Source organism: Leopardus geoffroyi, chromosome E2 (assembly GCF_018350155.1).
Source record: "Leopardus geoffroyi isolate Oge1 chromosome E2, O.geoffroyi_Oge1_pat1.0, whole genome shotgun sequence".
Taxonomy (NCBI): Eukaryota; Metazoa; Chordata; class Mammalia; order Carnivora; family Felidae; genus Leopardus; species Leopardus geoffroyi.
Genome location: NC_059335.1, coordinates 26623005 through 26649815, shown reverse-complemented (window position 1 = coordinate 26649815; position 26811 = coordinate 26623005). Strand labels below are relative to the sequence as shown.

Here is a 26811-nt window from a genome sequence, read left to right as displayed (position 1 = left end):
AGAAAGACAAAAGATCAATATGCCAAAGATCAGTGTTATTTAAAAAAAGTTCAACGTTTATTTTTGAGAGACTGAGACAGAGCATGAGCGGGGGGGGGGGGGGGGGGAGAGAGGGAGACACAGAATCTGAAGCAGGCTCCAGGCTCTGAGCTGTCAGCAAAGAACCCTACATGGGGCTCCAACCATGAAGTCATGACCTGAACCGAAGTCAGACGCTTAACCAACTGAGCCACCCAGGCACCCCAATAATTTGTATTTCACAGCACTCCTTAAAAAGTGAATTGATACGGGGGCGCCTGGATGGCTCAGTTGGTTAAGCATCCAACTTAGGCTCAGGTTAACGATCTGGCTTGAGTTTGGGCCCCGCATTGGGCTCTGTGCTGGCAGCGTGGAGCCTGCTTCGAGTTCTGTGTCTCCCTCTCCCTCTGCCTCTCTCCCATTCACGCTCTCTCTCTCCCTCAAAAACAAACATTAAAAAAAAAAGTGATTTGACACAATAATTTCAAAACTATGTTTATCAGTACTTTTCTATTACTTTCTAATTCCATTAGTAGTCTGTGGAATCATCAGTTATATTAGCCAAGATGAGCCTCAGCTTGAAGTGGAGAATGCTTCCCCCCCAGATGTCAAAGTGGAACACGAGCATCTCAAGTTCACTTCTGTCATTCAATTTCCCACCTGTATATTTTTGTGCTTCCATTATCCTGATCTGTTAACTACATCTTGTTCAACAAAAATGATCAATTTCTTCTGTAATAATTGTGCAATCATGTAAATCAATCATCTAAATATGCAGATTAAAGAAGTGTTGAAAATATTTAATGAAAAACCTAATTAATGGTTGCATTCTTAACAGCTCAATGGACAGGAGTGTTTAAAGAGCACTTGAGTACTAATCATGGCCAATTTCCCACTGTTCATCCCCCTTGATTAACCAGAAAGAGTGATAATTGATTGAAACAGCAAATACGTACAACTCTTTGTGACTGTTCCAAGCCCAGATAAACGCTCACAGCTTTATTACCTTATTTACTACTGCAGCCTCATGAGAGGGATCAAGAGTTTTACATTCATTCAACAGTGCTTTACAGAGCATCCTGAGCTAGGCTCCATTACAGACTGAAGGGGCAGGATATCAAAGTGAATACCTCTTAGAACTGACAGACTACTTGAGGACATTAGATGAAGGCACAATTCTACTCCAGCACCGAGAGAGGATGACAGAAGACCTACCGAGTGCTTTCATCTACAGAGCCTTGAAGAGGCAGGAATCCCTGTCTGGGAGCTGGGACAAGGTTATGGAAGAGGCTGAGCAGAGTCTTAAAACATGAGTAAGAGTTTGCTGGGCAGAGAAGGGCCAGGAAGCTATCATAACAGAGAGACCAACAGGTGCCAACGACTGGATAATTCCAGGGGCCTCCTTTCCAGGGGCAAACTCAGTACCGCACTGAATGCACAACCCGAGCCCCCAGAGGGTGGTGGTCCACGTGCAGGCTGGTTAAGCAGCGACACACTGTCGACTGGTTTCTCTCAGACCTCAGAGAGCGTTTCTGCTCCCGCAGGGCCGTCACCGCAGCAGCTACCCATCTGCCAACTTCTTTAAAGTCTTTGTATTGAGATCCTAAGCCTGCAGTTCATGAATATTTGATTTTTCTCCTTGTAAATTGGTTTCCGTTGCGTTTACAAAAGGGAAGGTCAGATCCCGTTTGCTTTGGAGAGTGGCTGGGGTCCATGACTGTCCGCTCTCAAAGCCGTGTTAAATAGCCCCCGTCTGGCCTGATGCCACACTGCAGAGAGCTGGCTGCTTTCAGAGCCCGTCAGTAGAGCCTTTTCTCGGCATAACCCATCCGTGGTGGGCGCTGGGCCAGGCCGCGTGTGCAGCGTCGGTGCTGTAGTAAACAGCATGTTTAAATGTTGTGGAACCAAGAAGTAATTTACCACCGCGATTCTTTTGGGCATTTCATTAGTGTTTACACTCTGCCCATTTCTAGCACCTGATTTTGTCTGTTTGAAAGATAAGCTGATGGAATCTCCTGGAATTCACCTTTGGATGCATTCTATTCAAGATGTTTTAAAAAATCTGCATGTCTATCTTCTTTCAATATTATTTTTTAAATGACCTTCAGATACGGACTTTTTGTACACCACTGCAGGAAGCCAATACTGAGGCTTTAATACAAAATATGAACAGAGTCAGTAATATTCAGATATCTAACACAATCTCAGGACTAGCAGGATGGACAGAACGTAGACACTTAAGGCACGGATGACTGGTTTTCTGAGGCTGAAAATTAAATTTACCATAAAGACTAGAGCTTACCTGTTCTTCTGTGTCACTACATTTACAATCTGAGAGTTTAAGACTGTCACCCCCCGGAGATATTTAGTCAACTGCAAGACTGGCCAGCTAGGATATGTACCCAGTGATGTGGAGGCTTCTCCTGCTTTCACTGGGGTGCAAATGAAAATTGTAGGATTCTCATTCCCTGTCCCGTCCCTAGGGTATTCATGTAACCAGTAAGAGTAATTACAACTGAGCTGTTATTAGTGGCAATCTCCTAACTGACCAGATTAAATAAGATTAAATAGCTGTGATTTGATTCTGTACCTCAGTGTGGCCCAGCCCGTGCTTCTGAGGAAGGACTCTAAAGTAGCGTGCCCCATGTCAGCACACATGGCATGCAGGCCACCTAGGCTGCTGCCGACACCTGCACCCATGCCTGCTCCTTCGCACCTTTTCTTCCAGTGCAGGGAGATCTTTCCTTTCCTTTTTTAAAGTGCGTTTAATTGAACTTGTTTCTTTAGGAAATTTCCTTGTATTGGAAAAGGTGACTATGATACTGTCCCTAAGTTTGAAATCTAGACTAAGTTCCCAGAACTCATTTTCCCACCTGTGTAGGGAATTCTAAAGGAATGTTAACTGTTAGTAAAAATGTGCCGTCTTACTTTCTCCCTCACTGTTCGTTTGTTGGTCACACCTTTGGTAGTAACATATTTTTGCAGATTCTCTTTGATGAGAGTAAGTAGTTAGGGGTGGTATAAGACTATTAATTGCAGGTATAAAATCAGGACTACAAAAACAGTAAAAACAACCTTCTTTTTAAAATATATGTATTTTTTTGGTGATTGGGGATGGTCCTGTTAGTTTTTACAGAGTGCAGTGGTTGCAGGAACTAGCATTGTTTTTTTAGCATGTACCAGGCACTACGTGGGTGTTTTATATACATTACCTCACCAAATTCTAAAATCCACCCAAACACATACATACAATTACCCCCTGTGTCAGATGAACACATCACACTCGGGGAGGCTGGGCTCATCACCAGGTGAGGGACAGGCCTCCCTGCTCCTCTCAGACCTTCTTCCTCCTTCCTTCTCCTAAACCCCTGTTTACTGCAGCTGGCTTTCCCACATTCATTCCCTTCTCCCCATTTTCTGCTTTCAAACACTATTCTCCTTCCTCACCACCCCGCATCCTGCCATCATCTATGTCGTGCTAGCATCCACCTCCGGCTATCACCTACGGTGTCCTCAGAAAACAGCTGATGCTCTTCTGCTTCCTGGATTCTGTGTTCTCTGAACACCTCCCCAGTTCCAACAACGGTTTCCTCACTGTAACTCAGCCACTCTCCTCTGGGCCCTTATCACTAACAGATACCACACCACCTCTGAAATCTGAATTTTAACCCTGCCATCCCTGATCGTTTTCTTCTCCTTCTAGTTCGCTTGTCCTCGAGACCACTGCTTCTGCCACCTTCACATCATACACTTGCTCTGTCCTAGCTTCAGTTCTCTCCTTGTGTGACAAATGAACCTGTGTTCCAACATTATAACCATTTTCTTGTGAGGGACTCACTATTTGTGCCCCGTTCCTCATTACCCCCACAAAGGGATCCTCATCACACACATGCCATTTCCTGCCCTTCACTCTCGGTCCCACCCCCAGCTCACCTTCCCAAAGACTCTGTACCCGCTGACCCTCTAGCAACATCCATCCTACTCTCTCTACGGGATCGCTGTTATCAGCAAACAGGGCTCCGTTTGGAAACATTCTTCTTGTGGCCTCCACACTCCCTTTGAGCCACCTCATTTCTCTGCAATCATTCACAGCTTCTGAAAAGAGTTGCCCACACACTAATCCACTTTCCTGTCACCTCCCACTCTTTGTCCAACACACTCCGAAATCGACCATGCCCACCACTCCCTGTGGACCTCCTCTTTCGAGGTCATGGACTTCCATGTCAAAGCCAATACACAAACAGCAAACACATTTGGATGTCCCCTCCTTCATGAGGGTTTGTTTGTTTGCCATGCTCCTTTGTTTTCATGGCAGCAGAAAACCTATTTCCCTCTTACCTGCCTGTTACTTCCGAACTTTTTTTTCCCCCCAGGGCTCCTCTTCTTCTCCATGACCCTAACTGTTGGCATCTTTAGGTCCTGCCCTGAGGCTACTTGCTTTTTTCTAGGTATACTTTTCCCTCTGGTGACCTCAACATTTCTGGGACTTTAAATATCCTCTCTTTTCTGACAGTTCTTTAATTTATACCTCCACCTTAGACCTCTCCTCTGAGGGACAGGCCTGCATGTCCACACGTCTCCTTTCCTGTGCCTCGGACATTTCACACTTAACATGTTCACAACGGAGCACCAGCCCTTGCCCTCCATGCCTGTCTTTCCTGCCTCAGTAGATGGCACCGCCATCCAAAGATCCTGTTGCTCCCACCTGATGACTGTTTCCTTTGTTCCCTGTCCATCATCCACCAGCAAGCCCGAGTCTACCTATAAAATGAGCCTCCAATGGTGCTGGAGCAGGGGACCTGACGTCAGTCCTGCCTGTGTGCCTTCCTTACAGCACCACCCTCAACCTGGAATTATGTGTTAACCTGTTCATTTTCGCTATGAAAGTATCATGAAAGGAGAGACTGAATCCTGCCTGTTCACTACTGTATTTGCCAGCAGCGCCTTAATGACTATTTACTGAACGAATGAAACTCTAGAAGAAAATGACAGACCCTAGACTTTTATCTTTATGGAGAACATAGGCATTTAAACCAAAAAAGGTGCCTTATAACACTGTGGGATCACCTCTACACATACTCCAACATTCTTAGTGTAATGTCTCTGCAGACTTTTTACCTGGGAGTGCATGAAGAGCGACAAAGACTGGCCACTGTGAATCCCCTGTGAGAACCAAGGCCTGCCAGGTGCTGGTGCTCCATCTCTCCCACATGAGAGACAGATCACACCTCTGGAGTCAGGCCTGAACCAAATCTCAGTTCTGGCAAAAGATGTGTCTTCTTGCAAGTTATTTAAACACTCTAAGCCTGTTTCCTCATCTGTTCTTGGAAAGAGGCCATAACTGAGGATTCAAAGATGTCTTACTTGTGAGAGGGTCTTCTGTGGTGCCTGATACCTAACAGATATACACAAAAAGTAGCCAAGAAACCCATCCCAACCTCTCCCATTCCAAAACACAGCACTACATTTGGTAAGAATATAAACAAAAATCTGACGTAGAGCAGATGGTGTTTTTTTTTGGAACTGCCATACTTCAAGCCATTCTCTTTTAGCAGAGAAGGGCAGGAATTAGCTTGGTCTGACACAGTATTGAAGAAGAGCAGAAAGAATACTAGACTTGCCATCAGCTGGTCGGAGTCTGAATACTGACTTTGCCATTTGTACCTTATGGATTTAATCTCATTTGATCTCTTCAAACTTCTTCCCTGGTGTAAAATGGAAGACTCCCAGCACAGTCATGGCCCTCAGGGACAACAAAGAGATGTTCCATAAATCTTAATCTTGGAGATGCAAAAGCTCAGGCAAGGCTGATTAAGAAGTTTGGAGCTGAAGGTCATCAGACCACTAGAAGCAGACAGAAACCCCAGGCTATAGGGTGAAGCCTCTCAAGTGTGGAAAAGATGAACGAAATGTTCCAAACTCCCAAATACCAGACCTACAATTCTAAGATGCTATTTATAAAGGCAAAATGGCCACTGGACTCTACCTTTCAGATTCATGTTGGTGAAAGTGCTCAGATGCCCAAGGGGAAATACAATGAGTTTCTCTAGAGCTGCTGAACAGTATTTATGACATTTCTCATTTCTGTTCTTTTCCTCTTTTTTTTGGTCAAAGCTCCAAGAATGTCAACAATGCTTCCAAACCTAACAGCAGAAATGGCCAGGAGAGAAGGGTATAGGCAACGGAAACACATATCGATATTTTGTTTTTATCTGTTGCTCTAGTTTAAATTCCCAAAGGACTGCTGGAACGTACTGTTCCAGAAAGCTTAGAGAAAAAAGCCCACTGGAAATGCAGGAGTCAGAACCTGTTTACATCTTTACTCTCAAGGCAACTGCATTCTCTCAGAACAGAAAAGCAGGTTTTGTTCACTTTCTCCACCAAAGAAAGTTTTGCTCCATTTCTTACAACATTTCAAAATTTAAATCCATGATAACTGAAGAATTCAAATACCCAATTTGCCTCTGATTCAACTGGTCAAGACCAGATTTACTGTTGAGAGTACAAATTTCTATTCTTGTAACAGAGTTTTACAGAGAGGCTCATTAGCTTTAATGCAGCTCAGAGTTTAAACAGATAAACAAGATGGGTTTGGGGACTATTTTTCCTTTCCTCAGTTTTAAGACTTGAGGAAAACCTTATCTACTCGTGATTTTAAAAATCAGATGAAGAGACTATCTTCTGCATAATTTATCAGATTTATTCTCCTGAAAATCTTGTTTTTCCTTAAACTGAAAGGAGGAGGTGATGGTAAAGCTTCTGAAGAAAGATGCTATGTTCAGTAGTATAATAAAATTCTTTTCTAGTAACTGACCCATAAATTAAGCTCACATAAGAATCCTCTGAAATGTATTAAAATCTCTCAGCAGGCATAGATTCAATACCTCTCCATCCAGCTGCCTCAACTCAGTCTTAGGGCTCAGGCCTTTCTGACTGGACACTCTGCTGTGAGGGACAGTTAGGGAGAAAGATGGAAATAGGGCTCGTGGCTCTGACCTAAAAGAAACTTAAAACTTATTAACAATGAAATGACAGATATTTGAAAGATACCATCTGGGTCTGGACAAAGATACCATCTGGGTCTGAAGCTAACGCTAGGCTCATGTTTTCAGATATTCTGTACTAGTCTGTTTGCCTACCTTTGTCTCCCAAGCCTTTGATAGCACACACACAAAAATCCTTAATTAGGAATTAATAGGAATATAGAATTTCTAAGGAAGAAAGTCAGACACTGTTCATAAAATGGAACTAGAGGGCAGAGAATGAGCTCAGATCGAGTTTCCAGAAGAGCATATGGACAAGGTCCCTGGCTCTCTAAAAAAGCCTTATTATCACATAAAGCACTAAAATTCAATACCATAGAGAAAATAAGTTTCCAATCTCTGGACAAAATTCAGCCTCCCAAACCACCCGGTTCTACCTCTCTCCCAATCCATGAAGCAACTATCAGAATAAATTGGTGGGTATCAACAAAGGAAATGAGAATGATCACCTCCATTTCATACATTGGGGGCCCAAGGATGTCTTTCAGAGCATGGAAATCAATCAAAATCGGCATTTCGGGTGGTAAGGCTAAGTCCGTAGTGTCATTGATAGATTCAGGTTTTGCATCTTCTAAGATGTGTTCTTTACAACCTAAGAGAGAAAAATGTATTTAGAAATTCTCAGAGACTGGCAGCTTTGCAAATTCATTAGCAGTATGTATCAAACAGAAGCAAAGTAGACTTTAACAGATCAGTCACCTTTATGTATTTATTCAGGCACAAAAATTCACCTTGTGATCTGTAGAACTCAGGCAGAGAATCAGTCTTTCAAGAGCCCCTTGAAGGTGATGTAATGTGCTGTCTTGTTCATTTATTCAAACCTGTTTGTCCTCTACCCCTCACACTCCATGTAAGCTCCAGGAGGGCACAACCCCGCCTGTCTTCTTTTTAACCATTATATTCTTAAGCCAGGAACAATGCCTGGCTCTGTTCAACTTTAGAAAACAGACACTGAAAGGCCAAATGCAATAGATTATTTTGTATAATTTCGTTAGATCAATGGACACAAAGTTTCCAATTCCCTCTTCAGAGGAGTTCCATCGGGTGTCCCATTTCCTGATAGGCAGCATGAACTTGGAAATGACAGATCCCAGTATAAGCAATGCTTCTTTTTGTAAACACATAGTTCAACTCCAAGATTATCATTTTCCAATAAAACAAACATCATGGCAGTGCTAGGGTAAGAAAATATGAAGCCTGGTCTGAAATCCCTATAATGAAGGACTATTTCCTTTACTTGCTAAGAGCCTTGGTTGCTAACAACTTGTCAGAGTACAGACTCATTTTGGTTCGAGCCTAGACAAACAAGGAGCAAGAGCCAACTGACCTATCAGACCACTTTCTACTGGTCTCGGTAATTCCAGTTTGAGGGAAGAAAAATGTTACTTAAGTCTGTAGCCAGAAACCTAAAATGAATAGATGTTTAAAAAATGTATGAGGGGCCCCTGGGTAGATCAGTTGGTTAAGTGTCCAACTTCGGCTCAGGTCATGATCTCACAGCTCTGGAGTTTGAACCCCACATTGGGCTTGCTGCTGTCAGTGTGGAGCCGGCTTTGGATCCTCTGTCCACCCCCCTCTCTGCCCCTCCCAGCTGGCACTCTCTCCCTCTCTCTCAAAAATAAATAAAACATTAAAAAAGTGTATATAATATTTGACTGTATTCATCCTCATTTCTAGTTTTGCTTTTCTTTTAGCTTTGCCATACATAATTCTTCCAGTTCTTGTACTATCTCATGAAATGTTTTAAGGCATCTTTCTGGAAATGATTACTGTATGTAGTAACACAACATACAGTCATTATAAAGTCACGACTGTCTATTTTATTTTTGTTATGATTCTTCCACTCTCATATCTCATGAAGTTAAAAGAACTGTCTCCTTTCCTGATTCCTGAGTATGTTTAACAATATTAGACCCTAATTTTAGACTCTAATGATAACTGGAGACATCCTAGGATGTTCTTAAATGAGTCCCGTGCAGAACAACCTTGCTATGACCTTCACGGTGAATGGCTCTCTTGGTCTGCTCTTCTGCAGGGCCCTACGAGGGCTCCTCTTCAAGGCTGAATCACGAGAGATACAGGACAGAAAGCAGATAAGAGCTCAGCTTTTCTGCCACTTGCTGGCTGTCAGATCGCAGGCCCAGCATTAAACCTTGAGCTACCTATCTCTACAGAATTTAGGAGAAAATCCTCTGTAGATCACAAAGTGAAACGCACGTGTTGTACCTTAAACCAAGTCTGGAGTTACATCTATTCTTATAGTCATTTCTTCATAATGTCATTTCATCTTTCAAAGTTTGGATTCTAGGAAGTTTTCCCTGATCTTTACAACTTCTCACAGCACTTTTCTGTCTCACTAACTGCAGTGATCACTGGGTTACTCAGCAGCTTGTAGAAATGGGAGGTTTTCTGCCTGCTGCTCCGTGTGCAGCCTGTCTGAGCATATCAGTGACGAGGGCGGGAAGGTACTCCAATGGCCAGATGAGCTCCATTAGATCTCAAAGCAGCACAGAAAGCAGGTGTTGCTGCTTAAAATTAATGCACAGAAAGAAAAGCATCACCTGTGTAAGGTTACTGCTGTACCCTAAAAATGAAGGGTTCTGAAACTTCAGCCGACACACAGAAAGAGGCTGCGAGGCCCTCTTGCCTGGTGTGCCGCTGGATGGGCTTTCCTGAGATCTAATTACTGCTGCCAGCCTGGAATTCACGATCACAAGAGGAAGTCATACTGGATGGGTGAAAGCCAATCCACAATTACGTAACCAATGCTTCAGGACATCCAATCCCTTTCCAAGTGGGGTAGTGAACTCAGGGCTTGGAGCACGGAGGGAGTGGCAATGGGGAGAGATATTTCTAACACAACTAGGCCTTGTAAGATAAAAGATGACAATTTATTTCAGGCTTTAGGAACAGCAACTGTGTTATGAAGCATTCAATACACTTAGAACTAATCTGTGCTTAAAAATGTTCCACCATTAGAACGCAAGCCTAGAGAACTAAAACTCAAACCAAAAAGATGGTACTGGCTAATCAGGAATGATAGGCCAGCACTGGATTTTAAGAGTCATCCACTAGGATCTACATGTACTGCAAAGTGAGAGTAAGGAACTACTGAAAATTCAGAGAACTCACACTTCTATTCCTCATTAAAACAAACAAGCAAAACATCATCTCAACAAAGACGCCATTGAAGGCATGAAGCCTGGGTTATAGATGAAAGCCCTGTGTCCTACGCATGAGCTTTCAAGCACTCAGCTCTAGTGTCATGTCCCCCTCCCTGCTCCCGCCAGGGGGATTAGTACCAAGAGAAGACTGTGGCAGGGTCCCAACAGTTCACTACCAGCCTTGCCCCAAGCAAGGTGGGCTTTTTAAGGCAAGGCAAATAGCAACAATAAAAAAAAGTTTAACCTCTGTTGCGTGCCCTGTCCCATGAGTGCTTCCTAACAAATGGCCAACAGTCACATGAAAGAGGATGGTTTCACCAAGCAGCTAAGAAATGTAAATTATAAAAGCAAGATACCATTTGCTGGCTACCAAATTAAACTAATGAGCACAGAAGTTTAAAAAATGACAAACATCGGTGTTAAAGAAAGTGAAGAGGTCTTCCCAAACACCGAGCTTATGGAAATACAAAAAGTGATTCAATCTTTCAGAAAAGCCATTTATCAATACACTGAAAGCCTCCCAGACATCCCTACTCTCAGACCTAGTGGTCCAATTTTGCAGAAACCTATCCTTAAGGTCACAATCAGAGGTGCAGACAAGTGTTGTGTAGGCAACAGTTTAGACAACAAACCTACCTGTTGCAGCACTGGCTATAATTAGATCCAGTATAAATACTCAAACTGGGAACATGGTTAAGTAAACTGTGGAACATCTATCCAATAAAATACTACACAGTCATTAAAATTGTATCCCAAGTGTTTTTAAGTAACATGAGAAAATTGTTTTGAAACAATGTCAATTTGAGGAAAGAGGAGGGTATCCACTTTCACAAGGCACAATTTTTTACCAATGTAACATAATATAAATATACCTGAGTGTCAGGCTCTGTGCTGACAGTTCAGAGCCTGGAGCCTACTTCAGATTCTGTATCTCTCTCTCTGCCCTCCCCTGCTCACTCACTCACTCTCTCAAAAATAAACAAACATTAAAATAAAAAAAATTGGGGCACCAGGGTGGCTCAGTAAGTTAAGCATCTGACTTCGGCTCAGGTCATGATCTCATGGTTCGTGGGTCTGAGCCCCATGTCAGGCTATGTCCTGACAGCTCAGAGCCTGGAGCCTGCTTTGGATTCTGTGTCTACCTCTCTCTCTGCCTTCCCCCTGCTCACGCTGTCTCTGTCTCTCTCTCTCTCAAAAATAAACACTAAAAAATAAAATAAAATAATATACATGAGAACAAATGACATGATACAGTCCAAAATGTTAAACTTATTCCCTGAGTTATTAGATTAAGATTACATGATGAAATGGTCAATAAAAATCTCCAATCCTGGCTCTGACTTCCTAGTTGGCCTTGAAAAACGTTACTTTACCTCTTTGTATCTGGTTTCTCTAATCTGTAAAACCCTAATAATTATAGTAACCCTCACAGAGTCGCTGGGAGAATATAGCAATGTTTAAAGCCAAATATGTATAAATGGGAGGAAGTGAATTATATAGTTGGGAGAAATATTTTACACAGACTCTGCTAAGACTCGCAGGTCTTACTCCAGCCACTTTTGTTAGCAGAAGACAAAATGCAACCTAATTCCACCCAGGGCCCCAGAGATAGGGCTTTGACCACAGTCACAGGACAGCTGGGAATCACATAAATTTAACATATGTAGGGGCGCCTGGGTGGCGCAGTCGGTTAAGCGTCCGACTTCAGCCAGGTCACGATCTCAAGGTCTGGGAGTTCGAGCCCCGCGTCGGGCTCTGGGCTGATGGCTCAGAGCCTGGAGCCTGTTTCTGATTCTGTGTCTCCCTCTCTCTCTGCCCCTCCCCTGTTCATGCTCTGTCTCTCTCTGTCCCAAAAATAAATAAACGTTGAAAAAAAAATTTATAAAAAAAAAAAAAAATTTAACATATGTAAGAAAAAAGAAAAAGATACCAAAACTCAAGATTCTTCTCTGTGCTATAACATATATGACTATTACTAAATAAAATTGTTCTAAAAGTGGGAGGGACCTGAAGTTCTTCTTGTTGCTCTACTCTGCTCAGAGATGTCTCCAAGCTCTTCTTTCATCCATGTTATCAGCCTGTTTTAACAGTCTAATTCAGGACACAGCCAGGATGGTCAGGGAATAACCAAGAGTTTCACAGCATGAAGGCAAGAGATAAGGGAGGAGCACTCTGGGGCACGGCGGGAAATGCACTCACTCTGGCTCAACAGCGGCCCCCCTGCAGTACAACAGACAGACATGTGCTGTGGTGATGGCTGCTGGCAAAGCAAGAGTGCAGTGGGGGCTAAGCTGGGCTCTGGAGTTGATGTTACACGGTTATTAGGAAAGGATATTCTATAGCTACAAATGTCTCATGAGAAAGGATTAGGCTTTCCTGAGCAGCTGTCCCTGGGACACGATTGAGTGTTTCTTTCCACCCACTTTTCCTCTCTCAGAGGAGCATGACTTCAATGAAAGCAGGCCCAAGAGCCCAAGAATCACTGTGGGAAGGAAGGAGAGAGGAAGACATTAAGAGGGGAGGTAAAGAGGAAGAGTAGAGGGCTATCATACCTCTGGAAACACCACTAGCTTTGTGTTTAAAAAAAAAAAAAAGGTTTCTTATTTTCTGAATAAATCTTGTGGCAAATAGTGTCTCTTGAAAGGTGATCCAACCAATGGAAAGTAGCAGAGGCCAGGAACACAAAACAGGCTACTAACATCAACAGTTCCCCAGAATGTGGGGGAAATGAAAATCGAACAAACCACAGACAGCCGTAGGTTTTCTACAATCATCTCTACTGCAGACAGAACATTTTAGTTATCACTTATTCTCTATATCCTGCTTAACTTCAAGTATGTACTACAATCTCAAGTGCCAGCTCATGAGTTCAAAAGCTACATTTTCTGGCATAGTGATAGTAGGAACCCTTTCATCTCGATTATGGAAGAAGTGTTCATTTTCACAAAGAGTGGGTTTTTAATGCTGGTGGGGTAGGGTTGGAGGAGGGAAGAATGGCATGTAGCAGAATCCCCAGGACCCAAAACACAGGGTTAATTCTTCAAAGAAATGAGTATTACCTGTTTCTGTCATATTAATACAATGTCCATGGGAAATAGTTTCTTGAAAATGTGTGGGTCTCACTCTGAAGATTAGCAGAATTCAGGAAGAATCAGGAATTCAAGAAGCATAGGATAAAACCATGATATATAAAATTTCAAAGGCCAGGCAGAAAGTCAAAGATCTGGCTCAGCTCTCCATTTTATACTCAAGGAAACTGAGACCTTAAGTGCATAGCAAATCACAGACAGTACCAGGGTTCCTGGCTCCTGGCCAAGGTCACCTTTTTGGTCCAGTCTAGAAAAACCACCTAAAGTTCAAGAGCTCCTTGACAAAACAAGGCAACCTGGTGGTAAATTGAGAGATTAGATTATTTTTTTCCTAACTGGAAATAATCAACCTAAGTGGTATTACAGACAAGGATTCTCTTTTATGAGTTTCATAAAAGAAAAAAAAAAAAAAACAACCTATGAAAGACTTGGAAATGAGTGGAAAGAGATTGCTGTGTATCCTGTCCAGTGTATCCTTCCAGCTGGTCTGTGTTTTACTGCTTTTAAGCTATTTTTCAATTCTGTATGCTATAGTAACCAGAAAGTAATGCAAATGATGCTCGTCCATAGAAACGAAAGTGAACTTTGTCATGTACAGGTACAGTGGATCCTCTCCCTTTCCCAAGGCGCCAGTTTTGCACATTTCAGCATTCCTGACTGCCTATGTACATACGTGTGTACTTTCTGGATCTCCACTGAACCAACTGTAACATGTCTAATTAATAAGTTAATGAAAATCTTTTGATGCATCATTTTATATTTATATGATAGTGATGATTTTGTTATTAAGAAAAGAGTAACAGATCTTCCCAGCAGACAACTCTTACCCATTTTGAGTAGCTAATATTTTTCGATTAAAAAGATCTTAGGGCCTCAGACAGATATACAGATACACCAAATCGCTTTAGGTACAAAAACATGAAACATCCCATTTTCAGTATTCTTCCCTTTGGGTAGATCCTTGGAAATATACAGTAGAGGTACAACCCACCTTCCTTACCTCCAAGACGCCTTGGAGTCAAGAAAGCCTGGGTTTGTGGTCCAGGTCTTTCCACCTGGTAAGCTCTAGGACTTTGGGAAATTCCCTTAACCTTTTCAAAACTTTTTATTATGGTAAAATGTGTATCACATAATATGGATTTTAACCATTCACAAGTATACAATTCAGTGGAACTAAATACATTTGCAATGCTGATATAACCATCACCACCATGTATACCCAAAACTACTTCATCATCTCTGTATAAACTCTGTGGCCATTAAATAATATCTCCCCATTCTCCCTCCCTTCTATTCTACTTTTCTGTCTCTATGAATGTACCTATCCTAGGTAGCTCATTACATGGAATCATAGAATATCTGCCATTCTGTGTCTGGCTTATTTCATTTAGCACAAGGTTTTCCAGGCCTAGTTATGTTGTAGCATCAAATTTTCATCCTTTTTTCCCCACTGTATGTATCCACCACATTTTGCTTATCCAGTCATCTGCTGATGGACAACTGAGTTGTTTGCGTCTTTTGGCTATCGTGAATAATGCTGCCAAGAACACTGGTATCTGTCTGAGTCCCTGTGTACCACACCCTTTTGGATATACACCTAGAAATGGAATTTCTGGGATATATGGTGGTTCCATGTTTAACTTTTTGAGGGACTGATGAACCGTTTTCCACAGCAACTACACCATTTTATGCTCCTTCCAACAATGCATGAAGGTTCTAATTTCTCCACATCTTTACCAATGCTTTTTATTTTCCTTTTTTTTCTTATAGGCATGAAGTAGTATTTCATTATGGTTTTCATCTGCACTGATCTACTGACTAGTGATGTTGAACATCTTTCCATGTGCTTATTGGCCATCTGCCTATCTTCTTTGAAATGTCTATTCAAGTCCTTTGGTCATTTTTGAATTGGGTTGCTTTTGTTGGTTAAAGTTGTAGGAGTTCTTTATACATTTCTGGATACCAATCCCTAATCAGATATATGATTTGCAAATATTTTCTTCCGTTTTCTTTTTTTATTTTATTGTGTCTTTTAGTGTCCTATCCATATCACTGCAAAATCTAATGTCATGAAGATTTTCCCCAATGTTTCACTTAAGAGTTTTATAACTTAAGCTCTTAAATTTAGGTCATCGATCAAATTTTAGTTAATTTCCATATTTATTTTAATTTTGTATTAATTTTGTATTTATGTATTTGTTTTGTAAGGGCCCAACTTCATTCTTTTGCTTGTGGGTATCATTTTCCCAGCACTATTTGTTAAAAAGACTTTCCTTTCCTTATTGAATGGTCTCGGTATCCCTGATAAAAATCAATTGACCATATATGTGAGCCTTTATTTCTGTGCTCTCTATTCTATTCTACTGGTCTATATGTCTGTCCTTATGCCAGTACCATACTGTCTTAATTAATGTAGCTTAATAGAAGACTCAAAGTCAGGAGGTGAGAGTCCTCCATTTTGATCTTTTTCAAGATTGCTTTGGGTAGCTGGGGCCCACGGCAATTCCTAATGAACTGAAGATCGATTTTCCCATTTCTCTGAAAAAGACTTGAAGTTCCAGAAGAGACTGTACTGAATCTGCAGACAGCATTGAAACGGTAGATCTTAACAATGTTAAGTCTTTCTATCCATACTTCCATTTACTTAGGCCTTTTAAAATTTCTTTCCAGCAATGTTTGGTATCTTTTTTTATTCTTGAGCATTTAATTCTATTAGATGCCATTGTAAATGGAATTTGCTTTTTCATTTTGTTTTTTCTCATCAGGTAAGTATAATCTTTAATACCCATCCCCCATTTCTCCTATCTCTGCCCCTACCTCCCCTCTAGTACAACCAACAGTTTGTTCTCTATAGTTAAGTCTGTTTCTTGGTTTGTCTTTTGTTTTCTTCCTTTGCTTGTTTTATTTCTTAAATTCTGCCTATGAGTGAAATCATATGGTATTTATCTTTCTCTTATTTCACCTAGCAAACATGTTGTTGTAAATCATAAAATCTCATTCTTTTTATGGCTGAATAATACTCCATTTTGTGTGTGTGTGTGTGTGTGTGTGTGCGCGCGCGCGTGCGTATACACCGCAACATCTGTATCCAATCATGAATCAATGGACATTTGGGCTGCTTTCATAGTTTGGCTATTGTAAATAATGCTGCAATAAACAAAGGGGTGCATGTACCCCTTTGAATTACTGTTTTTGTATTTTCTGGCTAAATATCCAATAGTGCAATTACTGGATTGTAGGGTAGTTCTATTTTTAACTTTTTGAGGAACCTTCATACTATTTTCCTCTGTAGCAGCTTGCATTCCCACCAACAGTGCAAGAGGGTTCCTTTTTCTCCATCCACATCCTTGCCAACACCTGTTGCTTCTGTGTTTTTGATTTCAGTCATTCTGACAGGTGTGAAGTGATATTTCATCGTAGTTTTCATTTCCATTTGCTACCGTAAACAGAACTGCTTTCTTAATTTCCTGTTCAGATTGTTCATTTCCCTTATCATCTTAAGCTTCTACTTCCCCATCTGAAATGAGAGAAATCGTATCTACACTTCAAATAGTTGTTATAGGGACAATGGACATAGGATATATAGGAATAATGAAAGCACAGTGTAGCCACTAAGTTTAGCCTAGGTTAGAATCTTGACTCTGACACTTACTGGCCTGTAAACCCTGCCTAGAGCAAGTCTGTTAGCACCATTTTCCCTAAAGCATTTGAGCACTTTGTCTCTGTGCCACATTTCAGTAATTCTCACAGCATTTTCAACTTTTTCATCATTATTACATGGTGGTCTGTGATCAGTGATCTTTGCTGTTACTATTGTAATTGTTTTGAGGCACCACAAATCACATCCATATAAGAGGGCAAATTTAATCGGTAAATGTTATGTGTGTTCTGACTGCTCTACTGACAGCCATTCCCATCTTTCTCCCTCTCCTTGGACCTTCCTGTTCCCTGAGACACAGCAATACTGAAATTAAGCTAATCAATAACCTTACAATGGCCTCTAAGTGTTCAAGTGAAAGGAAGAGACACACATACACTTTAAGTCAAAAGGTAACAATGATTAGGCTTAGTGAGGGAGGCATGTCTAAAGCCAAGAAAGGCTGAAAGCCGGCCCTCTTGGCCAAACAGCCAAGTTGTAAATGCCAAGGAACAGTTCCTGAAGGAAATTTAAAGTGATACTCCAGGGAACACATGAATGATAAGAAAGTTAAACAGCCTTACTGCTGATATGGAGAACATTTGAGTGGTCTGGAGAGAAGATCAAACCAGGCACACAATTCCCTTAAGTGCACATTCCCCCAGAGCCAAGGCTCTAAGTCTCTTTAATTCTGTGCAGGCTGAGAGAAGCGAGGAAGCTTCAGAAGAAAAGTCTGAAGCAGGGAGAAGTTGGTTCATGAGGTTTAAGGGACAAAGCCATCTTTATAACATAACAGTAAAAGGAGAAGCAGCAGTGCTGATGGAGAAGCTATAACAGGTTATCCAGAAGATCTAGCTAAGGTAATTAACGAAGATGGCTACAGTAAAAACAGATTTTCAATGCAGATGAAACAGCTTTCTATTGGAAGAAGATGCCATCTAGGACTTTTACTGCTAGAGAGGAAAAGTCCATGCCTTCAGAGCTTCAAGGGACAGATGACTCTCTGCAGCTGGTAACTTTAAGTTGAAGTCAATGCTCAGTTACCACTCCAAAAATCCTAGGGCCCTTAAGAATTATGCTAAATCTACTTTGACTGTGTTCTACAAATAGAACCACAAAGCCTGGATGACAGCACATCTATTTACAACATGGCTTACTGAACATTTTAAGGCCCCTGTTAAGATCCACTGCTCAGAAAAAAGATTCCTCTCCAAATACTGCTGCTCATTGACAATGCACCTGGTCACACAAGACCTCTGATGAAGATGTAGGAGATTAATGTTGTTCTCATGTATGCTAAAACAATATTCATTCTGCAGCTCATGGATTAAGGAATAATTTTGATTTCTGAGTCTTATTTAAGAAATACATTTTTGTGAGATTATAGCTGCCATAGATAGTGATTCCTTTGATGGATCTGAGAAAAGTAAACTGAAAATCTGGAAAAACTGAAAATCCATTATGGGTGGTATTAAGAACATTTGTGATTCATGGGAAGAGGTCAGAATATCAACATGTACAGGAGTTTGGAAGAAGTTGATTCCAATCCTCACAAGTGACTTTGAGGGGTTCAAGATTTCATTAGAGGAAGTATCTGCAGATGTGTAAAGGGTAAGAGAACTAGAATTAGAAGTGGAGCCTAGAAATGGGACTGAATTGGTGCAATCTCATGACAAAACTTTAAGGGATGACAAGTTGCTTCTTAAGGATGAGCAAAGAAAGGAGTTTCTTCAAATGGAATCTACTCCTGATGAAGATGTGGGGAAGATTCTTGAATGACAACAGAGGATTCAGAATATTACATGAATTTAGTTGATAAAGCAGCAGCAGTGTTTGAGAGGACAGGCTCCCAATTTTGAAAGAAGTTCTACTGTGGGTAAATGCTACCAAACAGCAGCACATGCTGCAGAGAAATCATTAGTGAAAGGAACAGTCGATGTGGCAAATTTCATTGCTGTCTTAAGAAATTGCCACAGCTACCCCAAACCTTCACCAGCCACCACCCTGAACAGTCAGCAGCCATCATCATCGAGGTAAGATCTTTCACCAGCAAAAATTATGATTAAGATTCACTGAAAGCTCAGATGATGATTAACATTTTTAGTAATAAAATATTTTTAAATTAAGGTATGTATATTATTTTTTTTGACATAATGCATACTTAACAGACTACAGGATAGTGTAAATATAACTTTTATAAGTACTGGGAAACCAAAAAAATTCACTTGATTCACTTTATGTGGTGTTCTGGACCCAAGCCCTCAATATCTCCAACGTATGCCTGTATTCATGTTCTTCACTACTTGCAAATGAATCTTTCTAAATCATTGCTCTGATTACATCACTGCCACGTTTCCTCATCTTTACTGGCCTACATCACAAATTAAGCAAATTCCTAACTTCTAGAAGTTGTGTTCAAGATCAACCACAATAGATGCCAAACCACTTTAAAAAAAAAATTTTTTTTACATGTATTTATTTTTTGAGAGAGAGAGGCAGAGCACAAGTGGGGGAGGGGCAGAGAGAGAATGAGACACAGAATTCGAAGCCGACTCCAGGCTCTAAGCTGTCAGCACAGAGCCTGACGTAGGGCTCAAACTCACAAACTGTGAGATCATGACCTGAGCTGAAGTTGGATGCTTAACCGTCTAAGCCACCCAGGCACTCCCCAAAACACCTTTCTCATTGTAGTTCCCACTATTCTGGAACACCTTTTAGGCTGAAGGGAGTGAACAGCACCCAGAACATAATTTGACAGTTATGGAGCAAAACCTTGTCTAAGAAACTGGGCCCTATGTTCCTTATCTGCAGAAGGAGAGTCAGCCTAGATGAGCTCTAATCTTGCCACACCAACTCATCACAGTGCCTTACACAATACAGCTCTTTAGTTATGCCTGTTGAAATAAATCTTTGTAAAATCTCTGGATGAATGACAAATCACCAAAACAATGATTACTTTGATCTGCCAAAAGATTACTGTTCTTAATGCTGACTTTCTGGGGTAAACATAGACATTTTTAATTAGTGAAGATTAATTATGTAATAATATTATTACAATCATGCTGGGCTCCTGAATTCTGAAGCAGGAGCAAAATGAAATTCATTTGAACTGTTATTTGTGTGCATGGGTGCAGGAGGTGTGTTACTAGGTGTGTCAACAGCTAGTTGGCAGACAGGTTGCCCACGGACCAATGAAGGGGAATACTGTTTATATCTCAACTCTTTAGTGTGGGTATGTATATATGGATCCAGACTGCATTTAGGCCTAAAGAGAAAGATTTGTATGGTTGCAGTTATAAAAACAACTAAGTTTTGTTTTGTTTTGTTTTGTTTTTTTAACTGAGTCTGCTTTAAAAAGTGAGATGAGATGCTGAGATTATAACCGGCTTTGTCATTTCTTACAAGATAGTACAAGTATGTGCCTCGTAGCTAAACTGACCATGGACACAATGCTTCTGAGAGCTTTCTCTTGGGAAGGCAGAAAGGGGAAAACAAAGTATCTTAAAAACAAATCAGAAAAACCTGAATATTTCCAACTGTATAATTTGTGCTGTCAGTTTCAGGTTAATCTTTTCCAGAAAACCATGCTCCCAGCCAGAGGAAGTGTGCTAAATGCAACTGAGATTCAAGTTACTGACTGGGGCTGCCAAGGCATTTGTGCCTGCATATTTTCAATCTTTTTTTTTTTTTTTTTTTAAAGGAATTAGTTCTAATGGAGAAATCCGTGGTTCAAATGCCCAGAAAAACCCTTATGCTAGCAATAAAATCTTTAACATCCTTTCTGCCAGTATTTAATTCATTACTTTGGGGATGATGATCACAACCTTAACATGACCAAATACATTTTCTTTCAAATTCACCTACTAAACATTTCTACATAGTAAATACGGAGATATTGATGGAAATTATGATTGTGAACCATTTCTCAATTTTAGAAGTAGTTATCTGTTCATGAAAACAAAGAATATTAAAATAGAATATCTGGAAAACCTATTTTCCCATCTATTTATCCATTCCAATTAATTCTGAGATGTAAGCAAACGACCATTTTGTCTCAACTTACTAAAAGCAATTTCAAAAAGCTACAATATCTATAACAAAGCTTTCAATGATCAATTCAGTGCCTCACAGCACTTTTTTAAAAACTTTTTTTTAACACTTATTTATTTTTGAGAGAGCATGAGTGGGTGAGGGGCAGAGAGAGAGGGAGTCATAGATTCTGAAGCAGACTCTAGGCTCTGAGCTATCAGCACAGAGCCCAACGTGGATATCAAACTCATGAACTGCGATATCATGACCTGAGCCAGTGTCAGATGCTTAATCGACTGAGTCACCCAGGCACCGCCCCTATTAGCACTTTAAACACTGGCACAATGCTTGAAACATCTCACATCTAAAAATTATTTTTTATATGTCTACTTCCTCCAATGGACTAAATATATTCATTAGAGGAGTTTTCCTTCATCTGCTTCCCAGGAACCAATCTAGAACCTGGCATACAGTAAATGCTAGCTGAATCACTGACTGAATGAGATACTATACAAGGGTCCAAGACACAGGGTCTTAACTTTGTACCAGACAAAGGAGCACGGACCACTGTCTCCAAGAAGGTTTTGTGCATGAATAAATCTCACTTCCTGTATTAGAGATTCAAAAAATAGTCTTGGGAAACTTTAGATTATCAGTTAAAATGCAGAGGCCATGTGTAATATTAAAAAAAAATGCTATTGTTATTAATATCTTGCAACTTAAAAGGGTGGTTTTGATCACATGAGACAATGACACTTAAAGGCCATGACATCTTCCTATATGATTCATTAAATGAAACAATGGCTTTTTAATTTGTTGACAATATTTGATTTTCCTGTCCCAAAATAGAGTTTAAATAACAAATATTTTGTCTCCTATCATACGTAAGTAGGGTTTTTCCTTCATTGCCACTTCCTTCCAGTCTACATAGGCAAACAAATCTTTCTTAAACCAGGCCAATATTGATGAGGGAACAATGAACAAATTAGCGTAAATGTCAGAAAAAAATATTAATATATCTTCATGACACTGGCACTACATGCCGACATGATATTTTCATTTCAGCATTAAAACATCATTTGATTTTACATGTTTGGACACAACGTGCTGCCTAATATCCCTACAAATGCAAAGTATTAAGCATACAAACTCTTATTCTCTAGATTTCATTTTTCTTTTTTTCTTTTTCTTTTTTTTTTGTAATCTTGGTTTGTAAAACCCAGTTAGCTGTAACAGAACCCTACAAATCTCCAAAGCTTTAGAACCAGCAAGCCAGGTGCCTTGGGACTAATACTCTCTCTTTAGTCCATCTTCCTCCACAGCTAACCTTAGTTCCTTTGACTATTAAAAAATTTTATTTGTCCTGAGCCCTAACACAATCAAAGGAAAGATAAGCAAGAACAGGTGAAGAAAGGCTTTACATACTGAAATGCAAAGCTGAATTAAAACTTCTAAGCCCTGTTTATGTGACCTGGATCTCAGATAAGAAATCAGCTCAAGTATGACGCGTGGATCATGATCAACGGCATGGCATGTGCCATGATTCAATGGCAAAGACTTCAGTGTTGGCTTGGAAAAATCCTTCTGACAAAGAAGTTTCTTAGACTGTGATGGCTGCTAAATTGCTATAGCTGTTTAAATTGGTAAATTCTGTAATAAGAAGAAATATTCAAAGTTGTGTAACTTCAGGATTAGGAAAAGGTAGGGCCAATTTAAATCCAGTGTCCATAAATACTAAAACTGGGACTTGTTACAAGGTGCTCAAAGACCTCTTACCCATCAGACACAGGCATCTCCTCAGAAATGAAAAATCTGACTTCTCAGTATTATAACAATCTAAAATAAACAGCCAAAGCGTCTGGTGTACAGTTTTCAGGTTCAGAGGCACACACCCAAACTATTCTCTCTTTTTTGTTCTAACACTAGCCAGAAAAGAAGATACGGGATTCCGGTTCAGACAGTTGAGGACGTTTACATGTGACTGGAACCAAGTGACAGCAAACTACTCAATTATCCTTGCTTCACTAAAAACAGCTAACAACGTTTTTATGTCCCCAAAGAAAACAAACAAGAACATCAACAAAATCCACACTGAAAGCTGACAAAAGTGGTTGCTAAAGAACCACTCATTTGCCTGCGAGTCTTATTAAGCTCTTCTCCCCCAAAGGCCCACCTAGCAGAGTAACACAGCTACTCTTAACTGTTTCTGCAGCACAGAAATTCCCACTCTCTATTAACAACCAAACCACAGGTTTTCTTTAGAACTCTGAACAAACTATCTCAACTCTCAGAAATGGGGGCTGTATTAACAGACATGAGATGTATAAAAGCCTTCTTTAAAATAAAGAAAAAAAAGAATCTGTGAGAGCTAGTCTTCAAGATGACCCCCAGCAATCTCCACTTCCTAGGTTTCACATGCCTGTGTGGTGCCGTCTCTCACTGTACCAGAGTGGGTCTGTGTGACCAACAGAATGTGGGAGAAGTGATGACTACATCAGATTATAGCTTCTGTTCTAGACTCTCTCTGTCTTTCCCTTTCACATATCACTCTTATGGGGGAAAGCCAGTGGCCGTGTCGTGAGAGTAGGAAGAGCCTTATATGGTGACAGACTGAAGATCTGGCCAATAGTCAGCAAAGGAACTGAAATCTGCTAACCACCATGGAGGTGACGTTGGAAGCACATCTTCCCTGAGTTAAGCCTTCAAGTTGGCTGACAGCTTGAGTCTAACCTCATGGGAGGTCTTGAGCCATAACTCCCCCAGCAAAGTTTAAGCTGTTCCTGGATTCCTGACCCACAGATACTGTGAGATGATAAATGTTTGTTAAATGCTTTAATCTACTAAATTTTGGTGTAATTTGTTACACAGCACTAGATAACTAATGTAAAATCCAAAAGATAGGGACAGTTCTTGCAACAAGTACAAGACTGCTCCAAGAAGTCAAAGACAAAAGAACTTAGCAAAAAGTTACATAAAGCTCAGAGGTCACTTCCTAAAAACATTACAATGTTTTCTCCATTGTACTACTTCAATTACAGTATTCTCCACTGATACAAGAAATGCATTCATGACATTCATGACAGCAGACGAGTGACGACAGAATTGGTAGGATTCAGATTTACAGAGGACTGATTAAAAAAAAAAAAACAGCTGAAAGAATCAAAACACTTGATTCTCTTGCAGGAACAGCTTCCTGTTTTGGTTACAAAGGAGCCACACTTAAAATAACTATCATAAAGGATACTCAGGGCCTGAGAAGTCAATGGCAGGAAGCCACAACAAAGAACACTGAAGGTGGCCCAACAGAAGAGGATTCCTCCCGGAAATGGACCCGAGAAAGGCTAGGAGAAGAGCTAGCCTAGAGAATGAATGGCACGTACAGTGATAAAAGCACAATAAGCAAGGAGCAGGCATCCAAACTCCCTCAGCACATGGTTCTTCCCACGGCCTCTGACCCACTGGCTCCTGGCAATACTAAGCAGATGTGCTAATGCAGCAGGGTACCTGTCCTCCCCCAGTCAGTCGTGGGTGCACTGGGAGAATTAAAGTTAACAGATGAGGAGAACTGGTGCCGTAAAATTCAAATATTTTATCTTGACGCATTTTTAACTGTGAAGTTGTCTGGAAGGGACATACCAAAAAATTAAGCATATTATGTCTACCTTCTTCCACTTAATATTAGGTCGATTTTACTATCGTACCCAAGGCAAAGGTACCAGAGAAACAATACGTGTCAAAATACAACCCAGTCAAACAGAGATCCAAACCAAACTACAGAAATTGTCAGAGTCTGACCTGTGGTCAGCAGGGTCCTCAGGGAGGACAGGCATGTTTTCACGGACATCAAATCCTACTGCTTATGACTCATACCACCCAACCACTCAGCTTTTTCTCCCCCAACTTATAGCTTCTATTTTCTTGGAGACTGGGAAATAGCCAAGTTTATAAAGATGCATCAGCTAACAGAATCAAATAGGCAAGGCACAGTGTTTATCGGGGAATGTTGTGAAGGGATATGAATTGAATCAAACTAGACAGCTACTGAGAATCCTGTACAAATGAGATTTTATCATCAATTAGGTGAAGAGTGGTCGCCTGAGGGCACAAAACAAAGGTTATATAGGCTGGTAATTTCTTCACATTTTTTTTTTTCCTGCCTACTTTGGGTATTACCACTATATCTATTCAACATCCTCCTGAAGGTCTCAGCTAGTACATCAGGGAAGACATGAAATAAAAGGTGTAATAACAGCAAAGGAAGAAGTAGAAACTGATATTATTTCCAATTTTGATAACTGATGGTGTACACAGAAAATCCAGAAGAATCTATAGTTAGAATTAATAAGTCAATTTGGCAAGTTTGCTGAATAGAGGTCAATGTAGTATGCCCACATGGTAGTAGCAGAAAAAAATTAGAAAATAAAAAATTAAAAATACCATTTACAATTATATACATACACAAAGATCCAGCAACTAGGAATATATCTAAAGAAAGAATATGCAAAACCTCATCACTGAAAACTATTAAAACACTTAAAACATTTATTAAGACTTAAATCAAGCTAGTCATAAATTAGGAGACATGATAATATCAAATTGTCAGTTCTCCCCAAACTGATTTACAGATTCAATGCAATCAAAGTATCAGGAGGTTTTATTTACTTATTTGTGGAAATTGACAAGCTGATTCTAAAATTTATATGGCTAAAGGACCTACAGCGACACCTGGATGGCTCAGTCAGTTGAGCACCTGAATCTTGATTTTGGCTCAGGTCATGATCCTGTAGTGTCTGGGTTCGAGCCCTGCACTAGACTCTGCACTGATGGCTTGCAGCCAGCTTGGGATTCTGTCAGCCTCTCTCTGCCCTTCCCCTGCTTTGCTGACAGCACAGAGGCAGCTTGGGATTCTTTGTCTCCCTCTCTCTCTGCCCTTCTACTGCTTGCTGTCTCTCTCAAAAATAAATAATCATTAAAAAAATAATAAAGGACCTACAATAGCCCAGGCAATCCTGAAGAACAAAGCTGGAGGACTTACCCTAAACTAGCTATCAAGATTGTCTAGGACACAGTCATTCTTGAACCTGTGTATGATGCCACCACTGGAAATTTCATCCCAGGCCCAAAGTACCCATTCACTCCTTACACGTTCCTAGAAGTGTTTATCTGTGAGTTCTATAAAATAAACACAGTATTCCTTTAAGTGATATTTTCAAAGCTTATTTATAATGGCGTCTTATATACCTCATGGATAACCATTAAATCTGTGTTATTTCTTTTTTTTCTAGCTAATTTTTCAATTCTTTCTATGAAAGTAAGAAACTAGCATCTTGAGGTTAAGTTTAATGTAGCTTCACCAATAAATACTATTATTTTTCAAAAATAATTGAGAATGTTCCATATTCTGAAAAACTATAAGGATTGATTAGAACACAAATCATTTCCTGAGGATCATTTTTGAAGGGAAAATCTTACTAGATATTAAATGGACACATATGATACATAAGTACTGGAACAAATGGGCATTTGCCTAACTCTTTACAGAGAAACATCCAAGTATGCAAAATTGAGTAAATCAGACATGTGTGTCCATAGCTAAAGGCAGGCAAAAAGGAGAATAAAACTTTAGCCACCTATTTTTTTTTAATCTCCCAACACAACCAATGTCCTGGAAGGAAAAAAGTACAATTCAGAATACTACAGTAACATGCGAAAAACACAGGCAGTACTGCTTTTATGAAATAATTCCCATACTTCATGGGTAAGTGACCGAAACCATAAATATTCCTCCTCAAACGCGGATCAACTATAAATCTCACCAGGCTTTTAAATTC

At 40.4% G+C, this 26811-nt stretch overlaps 1 protein-coding gene across 2 annotated transcripts in view; it reads right to left on the bottom strand.

The window, feature by feature from the left end:
• The window catches only part of LONP2 (lon peptidase 2, peroxisomal), a 105714-nt gene that overhangs the window by 5456 nt on the left and 73447 nt on the right, over positions 1-26811 (bottom strand). For both annotated transcript variants that reach the window (XM_045442662.1, XM_045442660.1), the window contains one exon: positions 7511-7653. In XM_045442662.1, the coding sequence (XP_045298618.1) occupies positions 7511-7653 (143 nt within the window). The remainder of the gene's footprint in view (positions 1-7510; positions 7654-26811) is intronic.